Source organism: Leucoraja erinacea, chromosome 33 (assembly GCF_028641065.1).
Source record: "Leucoraja erinacea ecotype New England chromosome 33, Leri_hhj_1, whole genome shotgun sequence".
NCBI classification, from domain to species: domain Eukaryota; kingdom Metazoa; phylum Chordata; class Chondrichthyes; order Rajiformes; family Rajidae; genus Leucoraja; species Leucoraja erinaceus.
The window spans coordinates 9,818,757-9,844,826 of NC_073409.1; the positions used below are offsets into that span (position 1 = coordinate 9,818,757).

Consider the following 26,070-nt stretch of genomic DNA (forward strand, 5'->3'; position numbering starts at 1 on the left):
TCCAGCTGCCCGGTCGGTATCCGCAATGCAGTTTTGTGACTGATTAGCCGCAATTTTTTAGCAAGTTTATTGAAAGTCTTTGTGGCACAAAGATCCATTGTTATTCCTATTCATGAAATGGAACGTCACTCTGTTCAGTTCAGACTAGAAGTTAGTTATAAGAACAACAATGTCAGTGCTCATGGTGGCAAACTGAATTTAAAACCATTCACCATTAAAACTATTTTTGTCACCACCTGCTGAGTTTCTCCAGCATTTATGTCAAGTCTGAAGAAAGGTTTTGACCCAAAACGTTGCCCGTTTCCTTCGCTCCATAGATGCTGCCTCACCCTCTGAGTTTCTCTAGCATTTTTGTCTACCTTAAACCCATTAATTCTGGTCCTTAATTTCAGTGGTTAATAACCTACATAGGCTAATAATCTAAGTGCGCATTATAATCTTCAACTATGCATCTGAGCAGTTCATTAGTTTTCAAAGGCTTGTGGGCATTTCAAGGACACAAGGCTGAACTAACAGATTTTCCTCATTAGTTTATGTTCGTCCCTGTTAAAACCTAACACATTTATAATCGCTTTTTATATGTTACGCAATATCATAATCAATTTCACAATAAACCAGCAAGTTTAAACGGAGTTGGGGAGATGGGTTCCCATTTGGTTCAAGGAGAGCATGGAAACTAGGGCTCTGGTGAGTTTAAAGGACAGTGGAGAATATGCCCAGCCTGATCTGCCAGGCTAGTCTTCCTACTTGCATTTCACAACGCATATATTTTTTTGTCTTGTTTCCTTTTTCTCCAATTGAAATATAGAAAATAGGTGCAAGAGGAGGCCATTTGGCCCTTTGAGCCAGCACCACCATTTATGGTGATCATGGCTGATCATCCCCTATCAATAACCCGTGCCTGCCTTCTCTCCATATCCCTTGACTCCACTAGCCCCTAGAGCTCTATCCAACTCTCTCTTAAATCCATCCAGTGACTTGGCCTCCACTGCCCTCTGTGGCAGGGAATTCCATAAATTCACAATTGCTCCCATTTACTCCTTGACGAGATAACATTGTTTACAGTTTATCCTCGTGCCACTCCTGAAGTCTGAAGAAGGGTCACGACCCGAAACGTCACCTTTTCCTTTGCTTCATAGATGCTGTCTCACCCGCTGAATTTCTTCAGCTTTTTTGTCTACCTTCGATTTTTCCAGCATCTGCAGTTCTTTCTTAAACAAAGTAAGGTAACATATGACTTTGTAATTATAGCCATGTTGGATTTGATCCAAGGCAAAACCAGATTCATTGTATAGTAAAATGGACATATAGCTTAAAAAATCGAGATTTTTTTGCTAGTGCTGTACTAGCAGATTTTCTGGAGTATTAAAAGCCACTACTATTAATACACAAATGCATTTTCATTTCATTTTTTAAAAACATTTTACACAGTAGTATAATATGTGAACAGGAAATATACAAGCACTGTGGACCTTTGCTGTGTTTGCAAGGCTACATGCTTCCTGACCCCCTGGCGTTTCAGCCCCAACCCTGTTTGCAGCTGCACAATGGCCCACTCTCCAGCATTCCTTTCTGACCGTGCTGCTGACCCCTGGCTCCTGTCACATTGCCTGATCACATTTTGGAATTCTAGCACACACTCTGGACTAACGAATGATTTCTGAACTATCCAGATTGTCAGAGTTTTATTTGTTCTGCAATGTTTAACGTGTTGCCAGGGTCAGTGTAATTACTGGAGCACTTTAGATACGACAACATGCTTTGTGTTATATATGGTCCTCAGGCAAAAAGATTTTGTGCCTGTCTCTCCACTAGTTAAAACTTACAGCACCTCTTGTTCCCACGTGGCCTTTCAGCCAAGTACTAACGTCCTAAGTCTACTTATTACTTGGTTTCTGAGATGCCATCTGGGTGGCAGTACCTCAGCATTTAAACAAATCAGTTATCGAGTACATAAATACACCAACTTGTAATATAAATGGCCTTCCTTTCAAAATCCCTATTGTGTATACTTAGTGAGTAGTGATTTAGCCTGCAGCAGAAAGTTCTGCAGTTTCTATGAACCACCCTGTGGTGTACTTGAATGGTGTTGGGGAAATTTGCATACAGTAGTTCCCAATAAGCGAGCTTGGTATCTCTCGTGCGCAATGAATCATGGGATTTGTCAAAGGTCATTCGGGATAAACAAAGAGCATTGCCAGTGATTACGAACGCAGTGCTTTATAAACTGTGTGTACGTATTGGGCAGAACTGTGTAAAAATAACATTTCCGGTCTGAGTTTTCGTCTTTTTTGTATCTTAAAATGATAGCAAGCAACCCTCTATCGCGTGAACAACAGCCATGACATGCCACCTAAATAATCATCTAGCATGTTTCTATCAATTATTTGCAATTCCAAAGCACTATGATTTTCCCCAACATTTTATCTCTACCTGGTACATGAAGTATTATTTGAAAACTACCCAGCAAATATGCCAAATGAGTTCCCGACATGCATCCTGGAACTAATCCAGACACACATACAGTATAACTATTATTAAATAGTTATTGTGGCTTGAAGAAACAAATTATTTTAAAATTGTTTATACAAATGCAACTACACTGGGCCTTCACAAAGTAAATGTATAGTTCAGTACTGTCATACTTGCGAGAAACACCATTGACAGCCCAAGGCGCAGCTTCATCAACACAAGTACCATTTCATCCTTGATGCTGAGTTTTGACCTGGGTCCAGATTTCTTTGGAGATTGTTTAAATGTTCTTGGTACTTTAGTACTAACGACTTTTTTCTTCCTATCCCAATATCGCATTTTCATTGCTTTATGTTTCACATGCTCGCATAGGTCTTCGAAGAAAGCCCTGTCAATCTTCTCGCATTTTTGTCGGTCTTGATATTGCTACAAAAAGAGTTTTTAGCTGCAGCATTCTTCAGTTTTAAATTCAATTCTTCTACCTTGCCTTCCAAAATTTCAACTTTGTCGGTCAGTTTGTTTATGTCCTTCTGTTTTTGGATGCATCCCGTGCAAGTACAGTTCTCTTGACTGCTGCATTTGTACACATACACATGATCTACAGCAAATGCTCAAACGCTTGTTGACTTGTCCGTCATCAACATGTTGGTCAACATTGGCTTGCTTTACACAACTTTACTTACACATGTACATGCAGAATTCATTCAGAAGTCAACAAATGTGCATACAGCCCGTGACTGTGGACTAGTATAGTAAGAGGTGAAAACCCCGCAAATACTTTTCATATTATCTATTGATAGTTATAGAAATCATACATTTTATTTCATTCTCCTCACCCCCCCCTCCAAAAAAAACCCAATTAAAAATGGTTATTCATTGTCACGATCTCGCTCACTCAAGCGAGCCAGCAAGTGACCAAGGAAAAGCCAATAAAACCACCAAATCAGCATCGTTTTGTACATTTGAACCATATGTACACCTAGTTAATAGTTTTGAAAGCAGTATTTTCTTACCTCGAAGAAGCAAAACTGGCAAATACATATGAAACGAAGGTCAAAACAATTATCGATCGTAGCTCAGCTGGCGAGAATGTTTGTCCCGAATGACCCACGACCTGGGCAAACTCACGCATGCGCAGTTGTAATACCAAACTCGCTTATTTGGAGGATGCTACGCTGGAGGAAGAATTTTGCTCCCAGTGTTTAACTTGTACATAACCACGGAATGCATGTGTCAGTCAGATAAGGTAAATGCTGCTTGGGATGTTATGGAGGTGAAATTCAATTCCGGTTTTTAAAAAAAAGTATTTAAAGGGAGTGTCTAATAATAAATAGTTATGTCATGTTATTCAGCAATTTCTGCCTTTCATCTGTTGTCAATATTGCAGCAGCTATCTTAAAGTTTTGCAGTTTATTAATTTAAACAAAATTGGCTGAAGGTTATCTTTTGGCACATGAATGTAGATATTTCCCACAATATAAAAGTTTGGGTCGATGATTTAATATACTGATATCTTGTGTGCACCTCAGTATCTGACTTTACTGGTTAAATTTTGCAAATTTGTGCTGCTTTTGGCAAATAGTTGCAATCTTCATATACGTTATTATTTCTGACTTCTGATGCCTTATAAAACAGAGTTGTAGAATATTGGTATTGGATCCTTTTTTTTATAAAGTTTAATTGTACATGAACAAGTTATTTCTTGTAATATCATTACACCCTAATAGTGGTCAATACCAACATTCAATCATTGTCCATTGCATTTAGTCCAAATGCCTAATAATTCATGAGTAATGGGAAAGACGCTTCTTACTCTGGCCATTTGAGAGGTCGGCTCCCAAATCAATGGAGAAGGCTTGATGAGAGCAAGACTTCTGAGCATTGGAGCAGTTCCAAATCTCACTGGCTGGCAGAGCTACCATTTAAATTGGATTTACTGTGAACGGTGGATCATCAGCACCAATCAAACATGCATTGCTTTGTAGTGTGCGTTTTGTCAGGTGTTTTATTTATGAATGTGAGTTTTATGAATTGTGATTTGTTTACATAGTGAACAGTTACCCCCCCATTTTCCTTTTGTCTTCAAATAGTGAATTTTTTTAAAGTATTTTGTTGCACAGCAGGTAAATTTAAGCTTTAAATTACATTGTGTTAATATAAATTTGTGTTGAATCTTATTCCCATCGCTGAATTTTTTTTAAAAACTTTTTAAGTATGGTTTTGGCCATCGTTCAGGAATATTTACACAACGTTTCGTATTGGGTAACTTTTCTTTTTCCCCATTATAATGCAGGAACATTTGTCAGGTGTAATTTTCTAAGTGTTAATGATTTCCATAAAAGCTCATGCAATTAATAATTTACTCTTAATATCACTGGCTTTTAATTTAAAGAACATGTTTTAATGGGGTTTCTGCATTTGGCGGGGACAATATAATCTGGGGGGTAAATATGGACATAATGCACCAAATGATAAAGGGTCTGAAGAAATGCCTTCTCTCCATAGATGCTGCCTCGCCTGCTGAGTTACTCCAGCGTTTTGTGTCTACAAATGATATTTAAACCTACCCATGGTCAACCATTACTGATTAATTTAATAGGCCATGTGGTGGGTTCTGTATTAAATTTCAATGGGCGAGTAAACATGAAATGAATGAACAATTATTGATTAAAAGTTTCTGCAGTTACCGATTGTTAAAGTGCTTCAATCCATGCATCATATTAAAATGCTCGATATTTTCCAGACTTGCCCTTTTCAATTAAAATAAAAACAACAAATAAACACATTACCCAGCAGGGCAGGCAAATATTTTGTTTTTACTTTAAACCCTCTAGTACAGATAAAATTAAAAAAAAGATTTGGCAATTCTGTCTATAGAATTCCAGAAACTAATACCAGCACATTTCACTTATCAGATTTAATGCATTGCAATTGGAGCTGAAGTCTGCTGTTGAATTCTGGAACTAGGTTTAGTGCCTGCTGCCTTAACTATACATTAATAATGGTGGACTTTTACCAAGATTACCTAAACACAATACAATATATTAAAAACAATTGCATTTTTCTTTTGATATAATGGGGCAATTTATAGGTTAGTTATTCTTGCAAACTGTGAATTAAAGTTCTTTCTGATGGAATATTTAAGTCTACGTACATTACAAACACAGGTACAAATGTACTAATGAATATGGTGTATTAGAACAAGTTATCAGATTGGGTGAGCCTTTAAAAAAAGATAAACATCGGTAATGGCAATTCATGATTCTATTGTTGATCTTTTGTGGATTCGTCACATGACAAAGGTATGGTAACTTTTGAACGGTGTTTGGGTGGATGGGGGAAGAAGTGTTTAATATCTGAAGAAGTGAGAATGCAGGCCTAAGATCTAAAATTACCCCCAGACCTAATTAAATTCTAATTTGTTTTCCAGAGGTTATTGTGACAATCTTGGATATAACTCTTTAAGTGCAGCTGATTTTGGGAAGATCATGAAGAATGTCTTTCCAAATATGAAGGCTCGGCGTCTTGGCACAAGAGGGAAATCTAAATATCCTTTGCAGTAGCTTTGAAGTTTTCATCTTATGGTTCATTTTGCTTTATATTAATGTCTTTATGTAATAAACTTTTTTATTAAAGAAAGTGACTTTTGAATATAGTAAGAAATGTATTACAAATGTGATTAAGCTTTGAAATTGACGTGTTTTACTTCAATTGCACGTCGTATACTTTTGGGTTATATGCAGATCAGTTATGTTAAATGTATTTTGCATAACATTAATTTTTTAGATTTGTTTTGTTTCCTTTCAGTGTTGTCAATTTGTACATCAGGTCTAAACCATTTTAGTTGAAGTTCTTTTGCACCATACTAGTATGAAATTTAATTTGTACTAATTTTGTAAATTAAGTTTATCCTAGTTTTTGGAAATGACTTGGACTCTTTGGTGCAAATAATGTCACCTGTAAATGGAGTGTGACCCTCCTGGCCTTGAAATTATGGAACACAATGAACGCAAAGAAGATATTGTGGTTGTATGCCCATAATGTCCTTGAGGAATGCGTTAGCATTCTGTGAATTACTCTTCAGTTATTGACAAAATTTAGTCATGGAATATGTGTCCTTCGAATGCTTCTATGTAATACAGTTATGTAAGGGCAGTGATAGTGTAGGGTTAGCATTTTATTTTTAAATTATGAACGTTCTTCAAATCCACTCCAAGATTGTACCTTATTGGAGTCATTTCTGAACGGTTCAGCATGAAATTAATTTGAAGTTTTGTGCAGTTTTTTATCATTTTGACTCCATAATATATAATGGCGCAATGCTGGAAGACTTATTCAAAGACGGAAGCCATTTATCAAAAATAGAATGATGATTTTCTGATATTAATATTTGGAAAATGAACATCATACTATTATGTTTGAACTTGGGAATTTTTGATGCTGTGCAGGTGTACTTAAAATTGGATTCAGTATTAACAGTGGAGTTCAAGTAGTTTGCTGATATAGCATCTTAATTGTAGCAGAGGCTACTGAGAAGAAAATTAGATAAAGAGTTAAAAGTAATCGTGTTCCCCACATTATTTGAATTCTTCAAGATGTAACATTACTTTCTCTTGTTTTGTAAAATTACAGAATCTAGATTTTTGTTTTCGTTGTAGGCATGTAATAAATTCTAAGTAAAATTTTTTGTGTGGGTGTGAAAAAAATGGGAATAGTTACTGAAATGTTATGCATTCAATTTTTCACACTTATGGCAAAACACAAAGGGCTGGAGGAATTCAGCGGATCAGCCAACATCTTTGGAAGGAATGGACAGGTGACATTTTGGATTGAACCCATAGAAACATAGAAATTAGGTGCAGGAGTAGGCCATGCTTATAGTATAGTATAGTCTATCTTTATTGTCATTTTCCTGAGTAGTCACATACCCAGAGGAAACAAAAAAACATTGCTCAACCAGTGTCCATTCAGTGTGCAGTAAAAAATAAATAGAAATAAAAATACATATATCATGAACAAATTAAACACTCTACTCTCTACTAAACATCAACAGGCGTTCCGATAGTCTGTCCACAATGATGGGGATAGAGGTGAAAAAAGGGCACACAGGCACAGACACACACACAGACAGACACACACACACACAGACAGACACACACACACTGCTTGGCTAAGCTTGCAGCTTGTAAGTTTTTTAATGTTTATAATAAGTAGGATGTATTTATTTAATTTTGTATTTTAAAACAAACATTAACCTTAATTACTTGAAACATATTGCTATAGTGGTCTGAGGAAAAAGGCTTTTGTTCACATGCCGTCACTACCAAGCTTGGATTTTCACAAAACCACTGAAGGGGTAAGTATCCTACTATACTATAACAATATGTTTTCCTTCACTATTGGAAAGAATATTGTGTGTGCAACTGTCATCTTCCACTGTTTCAGTTGAAAGTGGCAGTCCTATCTTTATATCCACCAATAGCAAAACCTCACCCACACTTGAATTTGCAGACAAATCTGGAGAACTTGTTCTTCAGTCCAACGTTAAGTCCTGCACTCGTGTTAACCATTCTAAACTGCTTTCATACAGCTGCAGAATGTTCTTAAATGTTAGATTAAGTCATGCTTAATCACTTATAATACATCTGTGTGCTCAGGTATTCCTGCACATTATACTTTTTAGTGGTCTTACTGTTGTTAGTATGGTGAATACTTCATTATACATAGTTCTGGAATGTGCCCTTCACTCCAGGATGTTTATGATTTTGATGCCAATTTAAACTGTACATCTGTCTGTACATGGTCTATATCCTTCCATTGTCTGACCGTGCCTTTTAAAATGCCTCTTAAACACTTTTATGTATCTGCTTCAACCATCTCCTCAGCAGTGCATTCCAGGCACTTCCCATTCTCTGTGTAAATAAACTTACCTTGCAAATCTCTTTAAGCTTTCCCTTTCCTCCCTCTAGTATTTTATATTTCTATCCTGGGGAGGAGGAGGGGAGAGGGGGGGGGGACGGGGACAATCCCCATCTCTGCTTCCTAGAATTTTAAATGCTTTACAGCCTTTTATTTAATCTTTGAAAGTCAATCTGTAATAGCTCTTTCTGTTTGACTCTCCCACAAATTTATATTTGCCCACTTTATCAGATAGCTTGCTGATGCCATCTGAAAACACATTAACATCGTCCATTTGTATATTTCTCTTCACTGCCTTTCAATCTCTTTTTTAAGTTACACATTTATTATATGAGGAGAATTTTCTTTCCGTAAATATTCTGAAGTTAAAGCATTACTTTGAATATGTCCACTTTATTTCATGGCTTACCAGCTTCATCCCTCCCTTGGATAACTATCTCAGATTGTCCAAGATTGTTGATAAACGATGTTAAACACTGACATGTTTAAGAAAGAACTGCAGATGCTGAAAAAATCGAAGGTAAACAGAAATGTTGGCCATGGAGGAGGCCCAGGACAGAAAGGTCGGATTCAGAATGGGAGGGGGAGTTGAAGTGCTGAGCCACCGGGAGATCAGGTTGGTTATTACGAACTGAGCGGAGGTGTTGGGCGAAGCGATCGGCAAGCGACAAGTGTAGCATTGCAACCGCAGGAAATGCTACACTTGTCGCTTTACCGCCCGCTCGACTCCATCCAAGGACCCAAGCAATCTTTTCATGTGAGGCAGTAGTTCACCTGCACCTTCTCCAACCTCATCTATTGCATCCGCTGTTCCAGGTGACAACTGCTCTACATTGGTGAGACCAAGCGCAGGCTTGGAGATCGCTTCGCCTAATACCTTCGCTCAGTTCGCAATAACTAACCTGATCTCCCGGTGGCTCAGCACTTCAACTCCCATTCCCATTCCGAATCAGACCTTTCTATCCGGGGCCTGCTCCATGGCCAGAGTGAGTCCCACTGCAAATTGGAGGAGCAGCACCTCATATTTTGCTTGGGTAGTTTACACCCCAGCGGTATGAACATTGACTTCTCCAATTTCAGGTAGTCCTTGCTTTCTCCCTCATTCCCCTCCCCTTCCCAGCTCTCCCACTGGTCTTACTTTCTCTGTCTACATTCTATCTTTTTCCCGCGCCCCCCCACCCCCCCCCACATCAGTCTGAAGAAGGGACTCGACCCGAAACGTCGCCTATTCCCTCACTCCATAGATGCTGCCTCACACGCTGAGTTTCTCCAGCATTTTTGTCTACCTTTAAACCCTGACATGTTCATCCAAGCACATAAATATTCTATTACCAAGAATAAATACTTGCACTTCTATAATGAAGGAGCACATACTGTAAATAGTGTGAGTTTGCATAGCTTTGATTGCCAAGGGATTTGGCTGTCCTATGGTGTGATTTGCACACAGCTGGTATGCTGGTACCGGAAGCAAACAATATTATAGTTCATTGCCGGTATAATTTAATACAAAATAAGGAGATGGTTCTTATGTTGTATAGGGTTTTGGTAAAGTCACATCTGTAGGACCGTGTACAATATGGAACTCCTTAATGAGAGACAGGTGTAAATGCATTGAAGCAATTCAGGGCAGATTTACTGGACCCATTCCTGGAACAAATAGGTTGAACTATAAGGAAAGGTTGGATAAGATGGGCATTTTCCCGAAAAAATATAGACGTGAGAAAGAATTTGATTGAAGGCGCAAGATACTGAGAAATCTTGACAGAGTGGATATAAAGATAATATTTCTTCCTGTGGAAGAATCGAGTAGAGGTAATTGTCTTGAAACAGCATATTGACTGGCAGCATGGCCTGGTTCAGCAACTCGAATGACCAGGAATGTAAGAAGATTACGAAATGTAGTGGACGTCACTTGGTCCTTCATGGGTGCTGACTTCTCCACCATCGAAGGGATCTGTACAAGGCAGTGCTTCAGAAAGGCAGCAAGCATCGTCAAGGGCCCTCCCCACTGTGGCCATGCTCTCATTTCACTCCTGACTGAAATGAGAGCATGACCAGGGTGGGAAGTGCCCTTGATGATGCTAGCCGCTTTACTGAAGCATCTTTCAGATGGCAGGAGTGAAATGCCTGAGAACTATCACGTCCAGGCTCGGGACCACTTCGTCGCAACAACCATCAGTCTCTTGAACACTATGAACACCAACTAAACTACAAACTGGCATTGCAGTTTTGTATGGCATCAAAATTATTAATTTTTAATTTATTGAACTTTTATTGTTTATTGTGTTACCTATGAATACTGTGATTACGGACCTGTTATACTGTTGCAAGCAACAATTTCATTGTTCCATTGTCAGTACATGTGACAGTTAAACACCAGTTGCAACCAATTTCACAGTGCAGACAGCAAATATTCAGGAAATGTACATGCTTAAAGTTTCCTGCACAATAATAAATGGCAGTATTTGACCATAGAAAATAGGTGCAGAAGTAGGTAATTCGGCCCTTCGAGCCTGCACCGCCATTCAATATGATCATGGCTGATCATCCAACTCAGTATCCTGTACCTGCCTTCTCTTCATACCCCCTGATCCCTTTAGCCACAAGGGCCATATCTAACTCCCTCTTAAATATAGTCAATGAACTGGCCTCAACTACCTTCTGTGGCAGAGAATTCCGGAGATTCACCACTCTCTGTGTGAAAAATGTTTTCCTCATACCAGTCCTAAAAGATTTCCCCCTTATCCTTAAACTGTGACCCCTTGTTCTGTACTTCCCTAACATCGGGAACAATCTTCCTGCATCTAGCCTGTCCAACCCCTTGACCTTGGGACATTATTAAAGAAACCTTTGAGTTACGACGTGTTTTGTAATGAGGTCCATATCTGGACTTGGAATGTACTTCTTGACATATAAGCTCAAACTTCCAGTAGCTTGTTAAGTGGCCAGGCGTGACTACTTGTCTCCCCTTCTGTTATCATTTCCTTGGGAACCTGATGGTGACACTCCTTTGTAATATAAACAGTTACCCCCCCCCCCCCCCCCAAACTCTTGTTTCAAAGGATTTCAAAATATGAAATTATTTCTAACCCTTCTATGCTATTTATCTTAAATCTAGATTGATATACTGTCTGTTATTTGTTTAGGGAATGAGTAAGACGACTTTGCACTTAATGTCAATTTGAGTCGGATTAACAGCTGGGTTACCTTTTTGTTATTTCTTGTCCCAAGTTGTCATATACTATCGTTCTTTAATTTCCCAAAAGATTTTACAGAGCTGATGTGAAATTGCTCGGCTAACTACCTGCCGTTGGCTGGTATTTTCCTGCTTGCATTTCTAAGAAAATCTGAAAATCTAGTGATTGAACTTGGATGTATGTGTACTGAAAGAAAATAGTGATTTATCATTTGCTTGTTTATGCATTAAGGTAAATGTACTTTCCACAGTATTTTGTGCAGCAAACTTCTGTGGTCTCTATAATATAACATCTGGAATTGGGTATATCTGTCCCAAAGTCAAATGAAAGTTGCACTTTTTGAGGGAATGCATTTTCATAAATTGATCTGTTTGCATTTAATTATTTGTGTTGCTGCTCCAATCTTGACCTCAATGTTATTTTTATTTTAAGTTGCATAGGTAGTTGAATTTCTCTTACTGAAACCTCAAATGGTTTTTGTGATTAAAAGATGAGATTATCACGCAGAGATATTCCTTATTTTTGGAGTGAATGTTTTATTTTTCACTGTTAATAATTAGAGACTAATTTTTGATTATCTTGTTTTTTTTAGTCTGAAGGATCAGACTGTGCAGGGCACTTGCAGAGTATTGATGAAGAGGTCAGATCTGCAGCTTGCAGTCTGGTGTGTGAGTGGGCCCAGAAGGTATTAATTCGCAAGTTTGATTCGGTGGTCGATCTCGCACGCTTCCTTGTAACCAGTCACTATATTGTCACTAAATCCGTCGCTGCGTTGTCCATGATGACTGGTGATCCTTCAGGTGAGCGATTGAGTGTATGGAATATCTCCCCATTAAATATTTTAAGACTACTTTGCTGCTGCTTAATATACAACATTTTTATGATGGTAAAGGAAACGAGTTGCCAAGTACAGTATTGCTTGCATTATTGGTTATGAAGTTCAACTACATACTGTAGTTACGTGAGGGGAGTTGCTCCTTCCCTTTCCTGATACGTGCATGATGTTGCAACTTTTATGTCGTCACAATGAACTACAGATGCTGGTTTACAAAAAAAGACACAAAGCATTGGAGTAACTCAACGGGTCAGGTAGCATCTCTGGAGAACATGGATAGGTGACATTTGGGGCTGGGACCCTCCTCCAGACAGATTGTGGTGGTGGGGAAGAAAGCTGAAAGACAGGAGGGGCAGGACACTGCCAGGTGTGTGATAGGTGGATACAGGTGAGATGAGCTTTGATAGGCAGATGTTCAGAAAGCCAGAAAAGTGAGAGTTAAGGTTAGAAGAGTTGTAATTTGTGAAGCCAGAGGAATATAGGTGGAAGGGGAGGGGCAATGGGCTGTGGCAATGGAGGAGGCCCTCAACAGAAAGATCAGTAAGGGGATTTAAAATGGTTAGCAACCGGGAGATCCAGCTGGCTTTGCCGGACCCAGCGCAGGTGTTCGATGAAACGGTCGCCGAGTCTATGCTAGGTCTCGCCAATTTAAAAGAATACAGTAGTTGACGTTAGAGGAGGTGTACGTGAACCTCTGTTTCATCTGGAAGGACTGCTGGAGTCCCTGGATGTATGTGAGGGAGGAGGTATATGGACTGGTGTTACACCTGTGGTTTCAGGGGATAGTACATGGGGGAAGGGGTTGTTTGGGTGGGAAAGGATGAACGAACTAAGGAGTTGCAGAGGGAGTGGTCTCTGGAATGCAGAAAGGAACGAATGGAAGATATGACTGGTGGTGGGGTCACATTGAAAGTTGTGGAAACGTCAAAGAATGATGTGTTGGATGCGAAGGCTGTTGAGGGTGAAAGGTGAGGGCCTGGAGAACTATTATTGTTCTGTCTGCGGGGAGGTGTGAGAGCAGGACTCACTGGGACACATAGGAGGTGTCCATTTATGAGGGGGAAGAGTGGAAAGCATGATTACTAGGGAAAGAGAGTATTTTGGATGTCCTACAATGGAAAAGCTCATCTTGGGAGATGATGCGATGGAGAAACTAAGAATTGGGGATACCGTCTTTGCAAGAGACAGGGTGGGAGGAGGTGTATTCCAGATAACTGGGAGTCGGTGGGTTTGGAGTCGTCTTCAGTCAATAGCCTGTTCCCCATGATGGAGACAAAGAGATCAAGAAAGGGGAGAGGCATCGGATGGCAGATATTCTGTTCGGTGAAGGATTTGTGTGCGCAACTTAGTTTAAACATAGTTGAAGGCAAATTGGTTTGTCAGATCCACACTAGATCTTGCACTGAGTAAAGTCATCAAACTAATTCCTGCTCTTTGTTTCTCTGAAGTCCAACAATTTAACACACATGCCCATCAACTTCCCTTCTATTTTCTTTTTTACCCACATTAAACTTGTCCCATTAGCCTGCATTTGGCCAATATCCCTCTAAACCTATCCAATCCATTTATCCTTCCCTGTAAATTACAATTCATTATGAATATGCAGTATAACACATCATTCAAAAATGATATGCTCGGATATATTAAAAGAAAGCCATTTCAATAAACTATCAAATTCCAACATCAGTAAAAATTAATAGAATAAAATTAAAAGAATATTTACTGATAATTTAAAACTTGTATGAATGCAGTTATCCAGCGATCCAGAGACATGGGTTTGATTCTGACCTGCTGTATTACTTAATGGAGTTTTCATGCTCTCCCTGTGCCCATGTGTGCTTCTCCCTCAGGTGCTCAATTTGTTCTGACATCCTAAAGATATGCTGACTGTCAGGTGAATTGTCTACTATACGACTGGGCGATAGAAGTATTGGGAAGTTGATGAGCATGTATATGAAAATGAATTACAGGGGGGAAATGTAGAGGACTTGACAATGGTTTCATGGTTTTTCATTGTATTTTATCTTGTCAATTAAAAAACAAAATTGTTGGCAAGATTCCGCAATGAGAAAGGGATAATGAGATTTTATTGATTATGTTGCATTGTTAAACCCATGCAGGCAAGAATGCTGCCTAGGGACTATACAGTATCTTGATATTTTTTATGTTGACGTGCTGTAAAAGCTGGACAGTTCTACATTGCTGGCACTGATATTATTGATCAGCAACAGACAAGTTTTTATTTATTATGTCGTAACAAAAGAACCTGAAGAACCACATATTACCTAACTGCTTTGCTTTTAATATCATATGTAAGAAATAACTAGCAACTGCAAAAGGCAAAAATAGTTGTGCCCAGGTTCCTGGATGAATTATGAAATATAACTATCGAAATCTTATGCTTTTATTTCGTGACTAATTGCTTATAAAAATGATTAGATTTATGTCTTTCTCTAGGGAGTTGGTGTTTCAACTATTGCAGAAACGATTGGAAATGCACCAGAGTTTAATGTGCTCAAAGAAATACAGAGCATTATGGAAACAGAATAGTTGTTTTCAACAATGATTATATCATGTTTCCATTTTTATCAGAGGTCCAAAAAATGTACTGAAAGCACGGGTGGTGAAATGGTTATCATGAAAAATATAGTAATAAGCAGCTAACAAAATCAGAAGCTGCATGTTTCAGAGCTAAATATCCTCATGATTTTGATGCTGACTTATCGAGTGTTCATAGTTTTGTGTGTTCACAGTTTATAATTTCCTTTGTTGCAGGAGGGAAGCAACCTTCTGCGTTTGTGCCTATGGCTGAAAGCAACTCTTTTCAGCCCCAAGTGAAGACTTTGCTTTCGCCATCAATAGATGCCAAACAACAATTACAGCGCAAAATTCAACAAAATACACTGAAGAAACAACAAGAACAGAAACTTCAATCTCCACTTCCAGGCGAGCAACAAGGGAAGAAGATAGAGGGCCCCACTGTTGGAGGAGTAACTAACATTCCCAATGGAAGCCCTGCTTTGCTTTCTCCACAGCCCACAATTGGCATAGTAGTGGCAACTGTTCCCAGCCCTATCCAGGTAGGTTATTCGTGATTCAGTGTTAAGATTGACAATCAAAGTGAAGACTGTTGGAGAGGGTGGTGTGGAGTGAGGGGAGGTGGCAGGATTTAAAAATCTAATGAATAAAATCACATAATTTTTCAATTGTAAAGTCACATAACGTAGGTACGTGGTATCAGGTGGTTTAATTGCTTCGGTGCTGCACATCCAGTTTCAGGGTAATGGTTCAGTTAAAATTTCTTGTGCTGATTTGGCGATGCATCGTCTGATACTATTATTTACTTGGCCACTTTTCCCAGTGTTGTTACTTGTCAGCACTATGTATTTTTCCAAAGGTCAAGCATTAAAAAAAAAGCTCTGCTTCTGAAACACATCTTTAATGCATTTTCCCAATCCATATCCATTCTCTCTTAATTTTTAAGTAATTACCTTTATTTTTGTTTAAGATCCTATTCTCACACGAGTTTGCCACTCCAAACTAGATGTGAAAGTCCATCATGCTATGATCACTTCTTTCAAAGAATTCTTGCCATGAGAACACCAATTTAATCCTGTCTTTTGCCTGGTTCAGAAGGAGCTGCCCTATGAAATGGTTCAGCATGCATTCTATGAATCTATCCATAAGACTGCCTTTATGAGGTTGATTTGCCCAATCAATATGAAATTCAAGTTGCCCATGATTTTGTTCACTGCCTTACTGTGCCTTTGTCACAAGCCCCCTTTATTTTGTGATCAATACCATGTACAGCAATGTAGTAATTATGTGGAGACACACTGATTTCATTCTTTCTTATCCTGGGCCAGGCTGGCTCTATTTGCTGATTTTTGAGGCCTGAATATCATTCACAGCATTCATTTTACTCCTCTTTCTGAAATGCCAAATACCCAAGTATAGTCAATTCCCAGCAAGAGAAAATAAAAAAAACTGCAGATGCTGGAATTATGAAATTAAAGCAGAAAATGCTGTCAAAAGTCAAGTAGAAAAATATTTCCACCACTTTCTGTTTTTTATTTATTTCACAGCTTTGATCACCTTGCATATACATCACTAATGAAATTGTGCCCATTTATGTCTCTGGGCAATGAGTTCATCAGACATGCGTTGAGATTCCAAACCTTTGGCTTCAATATATAATGATTTTTTAAAAATTAACTACGGAAGCTAAATATTTAGCGTCACATTTAGCACTTTTTGTGCTGCATGTTCGACCATATTTTTGTCTGGATTCTCTCTCCTGCTGCTTATCATTAATTGTATTAACTTGTCCTTTTTCTTTAACTAATTCAATTAACACCATCCACTCCCCAACTTCCACCTAATTATTCATCTTAAACCCTAACCGTCCTAGTTACTTACTTTTCCAGGGAACTTTTCTCTGGATCATGGCTGATCTATCTTCCCCTCTTAACCCCATTCTCCTGCCTTCTCCCCATAACTTGTACTAATCAAGAATCTAACTATCGCTGCCGTAAAAATATAGTACAATGCAGTTCTACCTAAAGTTGTATAGATCAATGTCAATTTGAATGTTTCATTTTCATTGCAACGTGATCAGCAAAACAACTAATAGTGAATGCTTTTAGTGCACATGATTTTCTTAGGACACTTTCAATAATTAACAGTGCAATTGCTTTAATTTTGAAACTAGTTGTGAAGGAAGTAAAATACTTTTATGCTTGGATGCATTGGTTGGATATTTTTCTTATCATAGCTTTGCAAAAAAAAAACATAGAAAATTGTTGACCGTTTAATGTGTGCAAGGAAAAGCATTTCCTCTACTTTGAGTTCATTTATTAAACTTAGTTCTTATGCAACTGTTATGGTGTTTTTTTAGATGCAAAGAAGCAGGCAGATGATGACGTCACCAAGTCCATTGGGTCCATCAGAAAGCAAGGTCCTTCCTTTGAATGTTCAGGTTGTGGCTCAACATATGCAGTCAGTCAAACAGCAGCAGAAGACTATCCAGAATATTCCTGCAAGTCCACATAATGACCGCTCAAGGCCACGTTATCATCAAATCTTGCCTAAACCACCTTCAACCAACACACTTACTCTTACCTCTCCAACAAGGGTACTTTTGGCCAGTAGCAGTCCAATTAAAACCGTTGTTTCTGGAGCATCCCATCCAAGCTCTTTGAATATGGTGAAGATGACTACAATATCTCTTCCACCCAGTACAGGTGCATCTCCTAAACCTACATCCTCAGCGAGTAACAGTGGTGGAGTAACAGAAAAAACAAAATCTACGTCAACTGTGAAAGTTGGCGCAACTTCTCTTTCTGCTGCTGGGTCCAGATCAAGTAGCGCCACAACTACACCTACTGCGGAGGTCATCAAATACGAACAGGAAGCGATATCAAATGATGAAAAGCAGATTCAGTGCCAAGATCATTCAAGAAACCTGAATGATCCCAGAAGAGCTTCTGGTTCTCCGTCCGGACAGAGAGGTAATAGTGAAAGTACCACAAAAGTGAAGACGCCAAATGGGAGAATATCTACTGAGAAGGCAGCTAAAGTCTGTAATGGTCAGAAAACTGAAGGAAAACGGTCAAAAACTGATGGCAAGTTTTTACACAATGAAAATCTGGCCATTTCATTGTCTGGAAATAATCAAAATGCTCTTGTTGTTTCCTCTGCTTTAATGATGAGCACCAGCATTAGTTCAAAATCCAATGCCGATACTGCCAGGTTTCATAAAGATAATGGGATGTGCCCAAAAAGCCCAAGGAAACGGTCTCCCTCAAATTCGTTATCTGAGCCACTGGTGCCACCTGTGAAGAAAGCTCTGGTTTTGGAACCCATTTTCGATAGTGCAGAACATCAGATTAGTCCTGGAACTGCAGTAGTGACACCTCCGAAGCTCTCTGCAGGTGTACTGGTAAAAAATGAGAAAACCCCAACATCTCAGGTTCATACACCTAGTAAAATTACTGTTAAACTAAATACAACAGGTATAACTCGTATATTAGCCAACCCTTCATCCGATATCCAAGTGGTCACCTTGGGTTGTGTTCAGACGGATACAGAACAAATGTCTATCTTTCAGGAAAATGAGACCGCAGACTTGGAAAGGGGCTTATTTTCTGTGCAGGGACACAACACAAGTACAAAGCTGTTTGCTGATCATACTGATATCCAGCATATCAAAAGGAAACACCAATGTTTTTTTATGAATACAGAAAGGCAGGCAGCTGTAAATGCTAATACAATAGGGAATTCAGGGACCATTGATTTTCGAGAATCTGCATGGGAGCCAGCACAATGTAATGGGTTGGATCAGCAGCCTTATGATCAACAGTTGCATGCTCAAAATCAGATGCAAGTTTCTAATTCGGTTCAGCTGCAAGGACACCATCAAGTGCAGTTGTCACACCCGTTACCTCTGCAGGATAATTTGATGGATCTCACTGCTCCAAGTTCACAACCCAGTGACAACTACTTTCAATTTGACGATGATCTTACACAGGACAGTATTGTAGAAGAACTTGTGTTATTTGAAGAGCAAATGTCCTTGAATGTTGATTATGAATCTGCGTTGGGAATACCTGCTCATAGTCATTCTGCAGGAAGTCAGAATACACTGTTATCTCATCAAATGGGGCAATTCTATCATCCCATCCATAGCAGTGGCACTCCAACCCCAACGCCAACACCAACTCTGACACCCAATCCGACACCTACATCAGAAATGATTGGCTCCCAAACATGTTCCAGTCCTAGCTCCAGAATGGCACAATCCACACCTGTTGACAGTGCTCTCGGTAGTAGCAGGCATACGCCAATTGGTACACCTCATTCAAACTGCAGCAGTAGTGTACCTCCGAGCCCTGTTGAGTGCCGGAACCCTTTTGCTTTTACTCCCATAAGCTCCAGCCTGGCCTACCAGGATGCTAGTGTAATTTCCAGTAGTCCTGTTAAACCGATGCAACGGCCCATGGCTACTCATCCAGACAAAACAAAAATTGAATGGATGAATAATGGATACAACACTGGAATGAGCAATCCAGCAATGTTGACCAGTGGTGTTGGTATTCTTCCTAGTTACCAGAAACTTACAGAGGATCACTTTAGAAAACCACATGCCTTTGCAGTTCCTGGACAGACAATGCAATCATATCATAATACTGTGCAGTTACAGTCCAGACATCATGATGCTCAAATGGGCCGTGTTACTCCTGTTTCACCTATACCACACCAGGCAGCTTCAATGGCTAATGGCAATAAGCAGGAGGGCTTTGCAGTGCCAGCGCCTCTTGACAACAAAGGAATACATTCACTGATCAATAATTTTAGGTGCCGCAGTGTCAGTCCTGCTGTTCGTCAACGTAATCTTAGCGGAAGCACAGTTGGTCCAGTGATTAATCTGCCGAGAACAAGTTTGGCAACTTTTGGAAGCCCAATGACACCCGAGGTTCACAACACATTTGTTAACAATATTTCTGATAATAGTGCCAACAGCATAGCTCAAAGAAGCCAATCTGTCCCTTTGTCTGTTATGATGCAGAATACTTTTCCATCTTACCAGAAGCCAACTAACACGAAAAAGATAACAAATGTGTTGTTAAGTAAACTTGATTCTGAAGGTGACGATGCAATGAGAGGCTTAGGAATAAATAATTTGCCCTCCAATTATACAGCACGAATGAATCTTACTCAGATATTAGAGACAACATCTAATTTTGCCAACCAGCAACCAATGATTAATCCAGGCTCTTCTGTCTTTGAATTCCAAAAGCCCAGTTATGTAACAAAACACATCAATAATGATCAGATGGGTTATATTTCTGAGGATAATCAAGCACAAACAGAAGCCAGAGTGCAATCATTGGATTTCAACAATACAGTCAAAGACTTTCTGGCTGAAGAGAGCCTACAGTCTAACCAGCAAGTTGTTGGTCAAGTATCATCAGATCTAAATGTTGCCTCTGATTTCTCCAGTGATCTCAGGTTACCTACTGAGCTTTCAGGCAGCATAAACGATCTGAGCACTTTAGACACAAATTTGCTGTTTGACCCTAGTAAACAACAGGGGCACGATGTTGATACTACACTGGAGGAACTAAATAATGATGCAGTATTTCAGCAAATCTGTAACGAGTCTTCAGGTTTTGACTGGATGGAAAGTAAAGATCATCCTACAGTTGAAATGTTGGGTTAAATCAAAGAGTACTGTTAAATATATAGCACACATTTCATTTTCTGATTCATAATATTTGACCTAATAGATGTGCCTGCCTTCAGAAAAACATTTGTTCATAAACAAGTGTATTCCAGGAGAAAAAACATAACTGTTCTCCATACATATGTTCTATTAATCGTGTGTCCATAATTTCATTTTAGATGCCATCCTGTATGGTTCACTGTAAATACATCTGTGTGGATGTGTGTGTGCCATCCATTTATGGAATTGTGAGTGTAAGAAAGAACTGCAGATGCTGGTTTAAATCGAAGGTAGACACAAAATGCGGGAGTAACTCAGCGGGTGACTCGGCATCTCTGGAGAGAAGGAATGGGCGACGTTTCGGGTTGAGACCTTTCTTCAGACTGATGTCCGGGGAGGGGTTGGGACAAAGATAGAATGTGGGCGGAGACAGTAAGACTGGTGGGAGAACTGGGAAGGGGAAGGGGATGTAGAGAGAAAGCTAGGGCTATCTGAAGTTAGAGAAGTCAATGTTCATACCGCTGGGGTGAAAACTACCCAAGCGAAATATGAGGTGCTGTTCCTCCAATTTGTGCTGGGCCTCACTCTGACAATGGAGGAGGTCCAGGACAGAAAGGTCAGATGTTCCAGGTGTCAACTTCTCTACATCGCCGAAACCAACCGCAGGCTTGGCGATCGTTTCACTGAACACCTCCGCTCAGTCCGCCTTAACCTCCCTGATCTCCCGGTGGCTCAGCACTTCAACTCCCCCTCCCATTCCCAATCTGACCTTTCTGTCCTGGGCCTCCATTGTCAGAGTGATGCCCAGCGCAAATTGGAAGAACAGCACCTCATATTTTGCTTGGGTAGTTTACACCCCAGCTGTAGGAACATTGACATCTCTAACTTCAGATAGCCCTTGCTTTCCCTCTCCATCCCCTTCCCCTTCCCAGTTCTCCCACTGGTCTTACTGTCTCCGTCTACATTCTACCTTTGTCCCGCCCCCTCCCCTGACATAAGTCTGAAGAAGGGTCTCGACCCGAAATGTCGCCCATTCCCTCTCTCCAGAGATGCTGCCTCATCCGCTGAGTTATTCCAGCATTTTGAGTCTAACAAAGGAATTGGGTGCATTTACAAGCTCGGCTGCTGTCAGTAGGTAGATTTTAGCCCAGCGTCTTTTAAGATGCAACTTCAGGTCTCAAAATGCTTCATTGTGACTTTTCTTTTACGAGTTTAACTATTAATACGATTTAATAAGTTCTATTGAATTTAACAAGCAACAATATTTATACTGTTGTGTTTCAGCCACGTTTTCTTATTTTTGTTTGCTCTGTATTTCTTATTCGAAACATATAGAGGACTTGGCATTATGTACAATACTAAAAAACCTTTATAGTGATATCAGTGGGAACACTGTAATGCAATCCTTATATGACTCAAAACGTTATCTTGCAATTCACCCAATGTTGGATGCCTGAAACTGTCCATAAAGGATGAAATAATACAAGTCATTGAGATACCACAACAGTAATGAAGAATTCTATTGCCAACCATATACTCTTATTGGCGGCAGTGTGATGCTTAGCTTGTAACAAGGAGGAATTCAACAGTCTGAATTTGGTAAAGCAAACAAATTAGTATATCATGCTAGTTGCTTTCCCACTTGAGACGCTGTTATGATACAACCTGACCATGGTATATTTCTCTGAGGTGTTGTAACAGTTATGTTAATCTATTTCAGAAGATTAACAACAGTGTTAAGCAGCACATGCAAGAATTAAACACAAATCAACTTGGGTGGTTTAAATCCTTTGTATCATTTGTAAAAGAGTATACACTGTTCAATAAAATCAGTTGCTAGCTCTTAATGGTAAAAACATTCATGGTGCTTTATAAAAATTAGTTCATTACATAATTTACCTTTTTCTAGACTGATTGAGAGGATTCCCCAAATAAATTAAGTTCTATGAAAATATCATAAATGTCTCCATCCCAAGTATGGCACTTGTCTCCTGACAAACGCTTTTCTTGCTGTCCACAACTCAAGAAATGGGTGAAACGAAAAGCTGCCCTCAAGGGAGTATTTTAAATTTGATTCGTATATAGTCCAATAGGATTTGATTTTTAATCAGGCCATGGTAAAACTTAGTTGCCTTTTTATTTATTCCCTTCCATATGGAGCTGCATTTTAAAGACTACACACCTTCCTATGCTGTTTAATGGATAAATGTGATATGCAAAATATGATCCTTAAACAACCTGAGTTGATTCCGCATTCCATGATTCTGTCTTGGCTATTCGCAAGGCTGATAACCTTCGATAGTCTTTTACAACTTATCAACTTATCAAAACTGAGAAGTGAGACTTTTGAGTACCCATGTGATTGAACAAAAAGAATCCAGGCAGAATGGTTGGCCTGTTTTATTAAAATGTATGCAATTCCTAGAAGAACTTGCTGTCTGAAAAGTGGTCTGAATTTTAGAAGCAACAAGGATAAAAACATGAAATTAAGAAAACAGTTTAAAGTGTGAAGATTGCTCCTTTCGTGAGCAGACACAATGGGCCGAATGGTCTCAGCTGATGTAAAATGTAATGTTTTTATCATGTGAGAATTAAATTAATTTCAGCAACCCAAAACCAGCAATTCAAAAATTTGATTGTCAATTATCTCTAACTCCTGTTAGAAAACTGAGCATTTTTCAGTATTCTCCTTTCCAACAAAACTGAAAACTACGTTTGCAGCACAATTAAAATAACTTGTTGAGTGATGTGAATCCAACATTTGTTTAATTTTTAAAGTTGAAAGCCACATCATAAATTTAGTTCACATGCATAATTTTAGAAATCTTTGACCACAAGAGGGTGCTCCATTTTGTTGCAACTGAAGCCTTCTAAGATAGTTATCCCATTGAATTAGAAACAGTCATATTTCTAAAATCTGTAATGAGAAATATAGCATAAACTGAATTTTCTCCTTATAGTTTGATTGTTCAGAATAATCATAATGATTATGGTTTGACACTTGATTATGTCCAGTCCCTCTCTGGAATTTATTTGTTAATTTTGCTATCATGAAATTTTGTTCATTGATTTCCATATTTTTTTAAATAATGGGATTGTTTGTGAAGATGTACATGCTAGCTCATTCTTCATTTAGATTAACCCTTCTCAAACGCATCAATATTTATTCCAGTTGCAGAGTAAATTACTGATCATGAAGCGAACACCCATCCAGTGGATTTTAAAACTCAATTTTAAAAGCTGACCAACTAATTTACAGGAATAGATGTACACTATTGTAGTCGAGGTGTAGACTTATTCCACATATTCTCATTGCCTTTTCTGACACTGAAGACATGTTTTTTTATCCAATCATATTTCAAGAACAAATTAATTTCCTAAATTCTTTCTTGATCTCTGTATTTGATTAAAATCTTAAATGAACAAAATATCCCTTTAACCAGTTGTAGGTAATGTAAATACTTGCGTTACTGGACCAGTTGCCAAGAGTTTCTAACCATTGATCCAGAAAGTTCGAATCTCACCACAGCAGCTGGGAACTTTACTTTCAGATTAGTTTTATTAATTGAATTACAACTGGAATACTTAGCTGGATTGTCATTAGACACCTGCTTTGTTCACTAATGTCCATTCATGAACATTTCCACCCTTACCTCGTCTCAGCTACCTACGACTCCTGATGCATCAACGTGATTGATTCTTATTTGCCACCTCAGGAACAATTAGAGATAGTAATAAATACAGCCAATTCCAGTAGCATTTATTTAGTTTGTGAATAATTTAAAGTTAGTGATTAAAGTTGTCCCATGAACAAATAGAAAAAAGTTAGTAATAAAATTTTAGAAAAAATGAAAACTTAAATTAAATTATTTGTTTCCTATTACCATGCAATGTCTTTGCCTCCTCCATATCCAGATTATCATCTCCAAAAAAAATCTACGCATCACATTTGCATGCTTTCTCTATCAAAAATAAAGCTGAAAGCTGTACCTGGTTTTAGATCTAGTCTGGTTCTCAAGAGCACATGCAGAATTTGAAATAGCTTGCATTTAACCATGACATTTTGTGCTAGCTTATTTCTGAATGGTGAGGACTAAAATGTTTTGCCACTGTCAATTTGTCTATAAAATAATGGATAGAAGCAAAAAGGCCCACTAGTCTATACACATGTGGACACTGCTATTCTCAATGGATCAGTATATATTCCTTGCATTACATTTTGTTATTGTCATTTATATTCCACATGCACTGCTTGATGTTCTTAGTTGGTAAACTTTTGTTTTTTAAAATATATATATAAATATTTTATACCTTTAATTAGATTAGTCATGGATTCATACAGCACAAAACAGTACATTTAGCTCAAAAGTTACATGCCGACCAAGATGCCTGTCTGAGCTAGTCCTTGTTCTATTTTGACCCATATCGATCTAAACCTTTCATATCTATGCACATGTTCAAATATCTCTTAAACGATGTCATTGAAACTGCCTTAACCACTTCCTCTGGTGACTCGTTCCATATATCCACCACTCTGGGTGAGAAAGTTGTCACTAGGGTTTCTATTAAATCTTAATCTTATGTCCTCTGGTTTTTACTCTGGGTAAAGGACTCTGTGCATTCATCCTGTCTATACCCCTCATGATTGTATAAACCCCTATAAGATAGCCCCACAGTCCTCTATGCTCTAAGGAATAAAGTGCTGAGTTTGGAGTGTTTTATCCTTATCCTCAACTTCCTGATACGTGTCTGTCAGGTGGACAGTCAACCTATGGGCATCAATTATGCAGAACATAACGTTGTGTTGCTCAACTAGTTATTTTAACTTGGTCAATTAATTTGCCTTAACAGTCAAAGAAAAGTTTCCCAGAATGCATCAAATATACCCAATGATGTCACGATACTAGTTACATTTCATCAGTGTAGACTGATTATTTGTTTAAGGCTATGGTATTAACATATACTTTATCCCTATGATACTTTTACGTTTGTGATTGCAGATTTAGTGATTCATGCTTTAACTGAAACAATTGACTGAAAGGCCAAGCACATCTTTAAACTTTAAAATTTTAAAGCATTTTTAAACATATTTGCCAATTAACCAAAATCTACAGTCTCTGTTTTCATCAATCTCTACAAAGGAAGGTCTTGCTAATTTTATTTTGATGTGAAGAAATATGATCAATAGGTATTAACCAAGGGCAGAGCTGTTACATTACATATAATTTCTGTAATGTTTTAAAAGTCAATCCACATGATTATCGGACTTGGAAAACGATGAGCTGAGTAAATGGTTGAATGGAGAGGATGCGATGTACCAGTGATTTATTTTAAATCTGTCCAGTTGAAGAGTTTTCTGGAAAACTCTAAAAGTGGGCTATATATGTGTGGTTTTATGTATGGGGAATTGAAAAGCTCATGAA

At 38.6% G+C, this 26,070-nt stretch overlaps 1 protein-coding gene across 1 annotated transcript in view; it reads left to right on the forward strand.

Moving 5' to 3' along the window:
• The window catches only part of LOC129712648 (DNA-binding protein RFX7-like), a 40,261-nt gene extending 19,185 nt beyond the window's left edge, over positions 1-21,076 (forward strand). Inside the window, exons 5-9 of the mRNA XM_055661248.1 lie at positions 5,903-6,019; positions 7,744-7,828; positions 12,181-12,388; positions 15,199-15,503; positions 17,321-21,076. Of these exons, the coding sequence (XP_055517223.1) occupies positions 5,903-6,019; positions 7,744-7,828; positions 12,181-12,388; positions 15,199-15,503; positions 17,321-20,644 (4,039 nt within the window). The 3' untranslated portion in view covers positions 20,645-21,076. The remainder of the gene's footprint in view (positions 1-5,902; positions 6,020-7,743; positions 7,829-12,180; positions 12,389-15,198; positions 15,504-17,320) is intronic.
• The last annotated feature ends 4,994 nt before the right edge of the window (positions 21,077-26,070 follow it).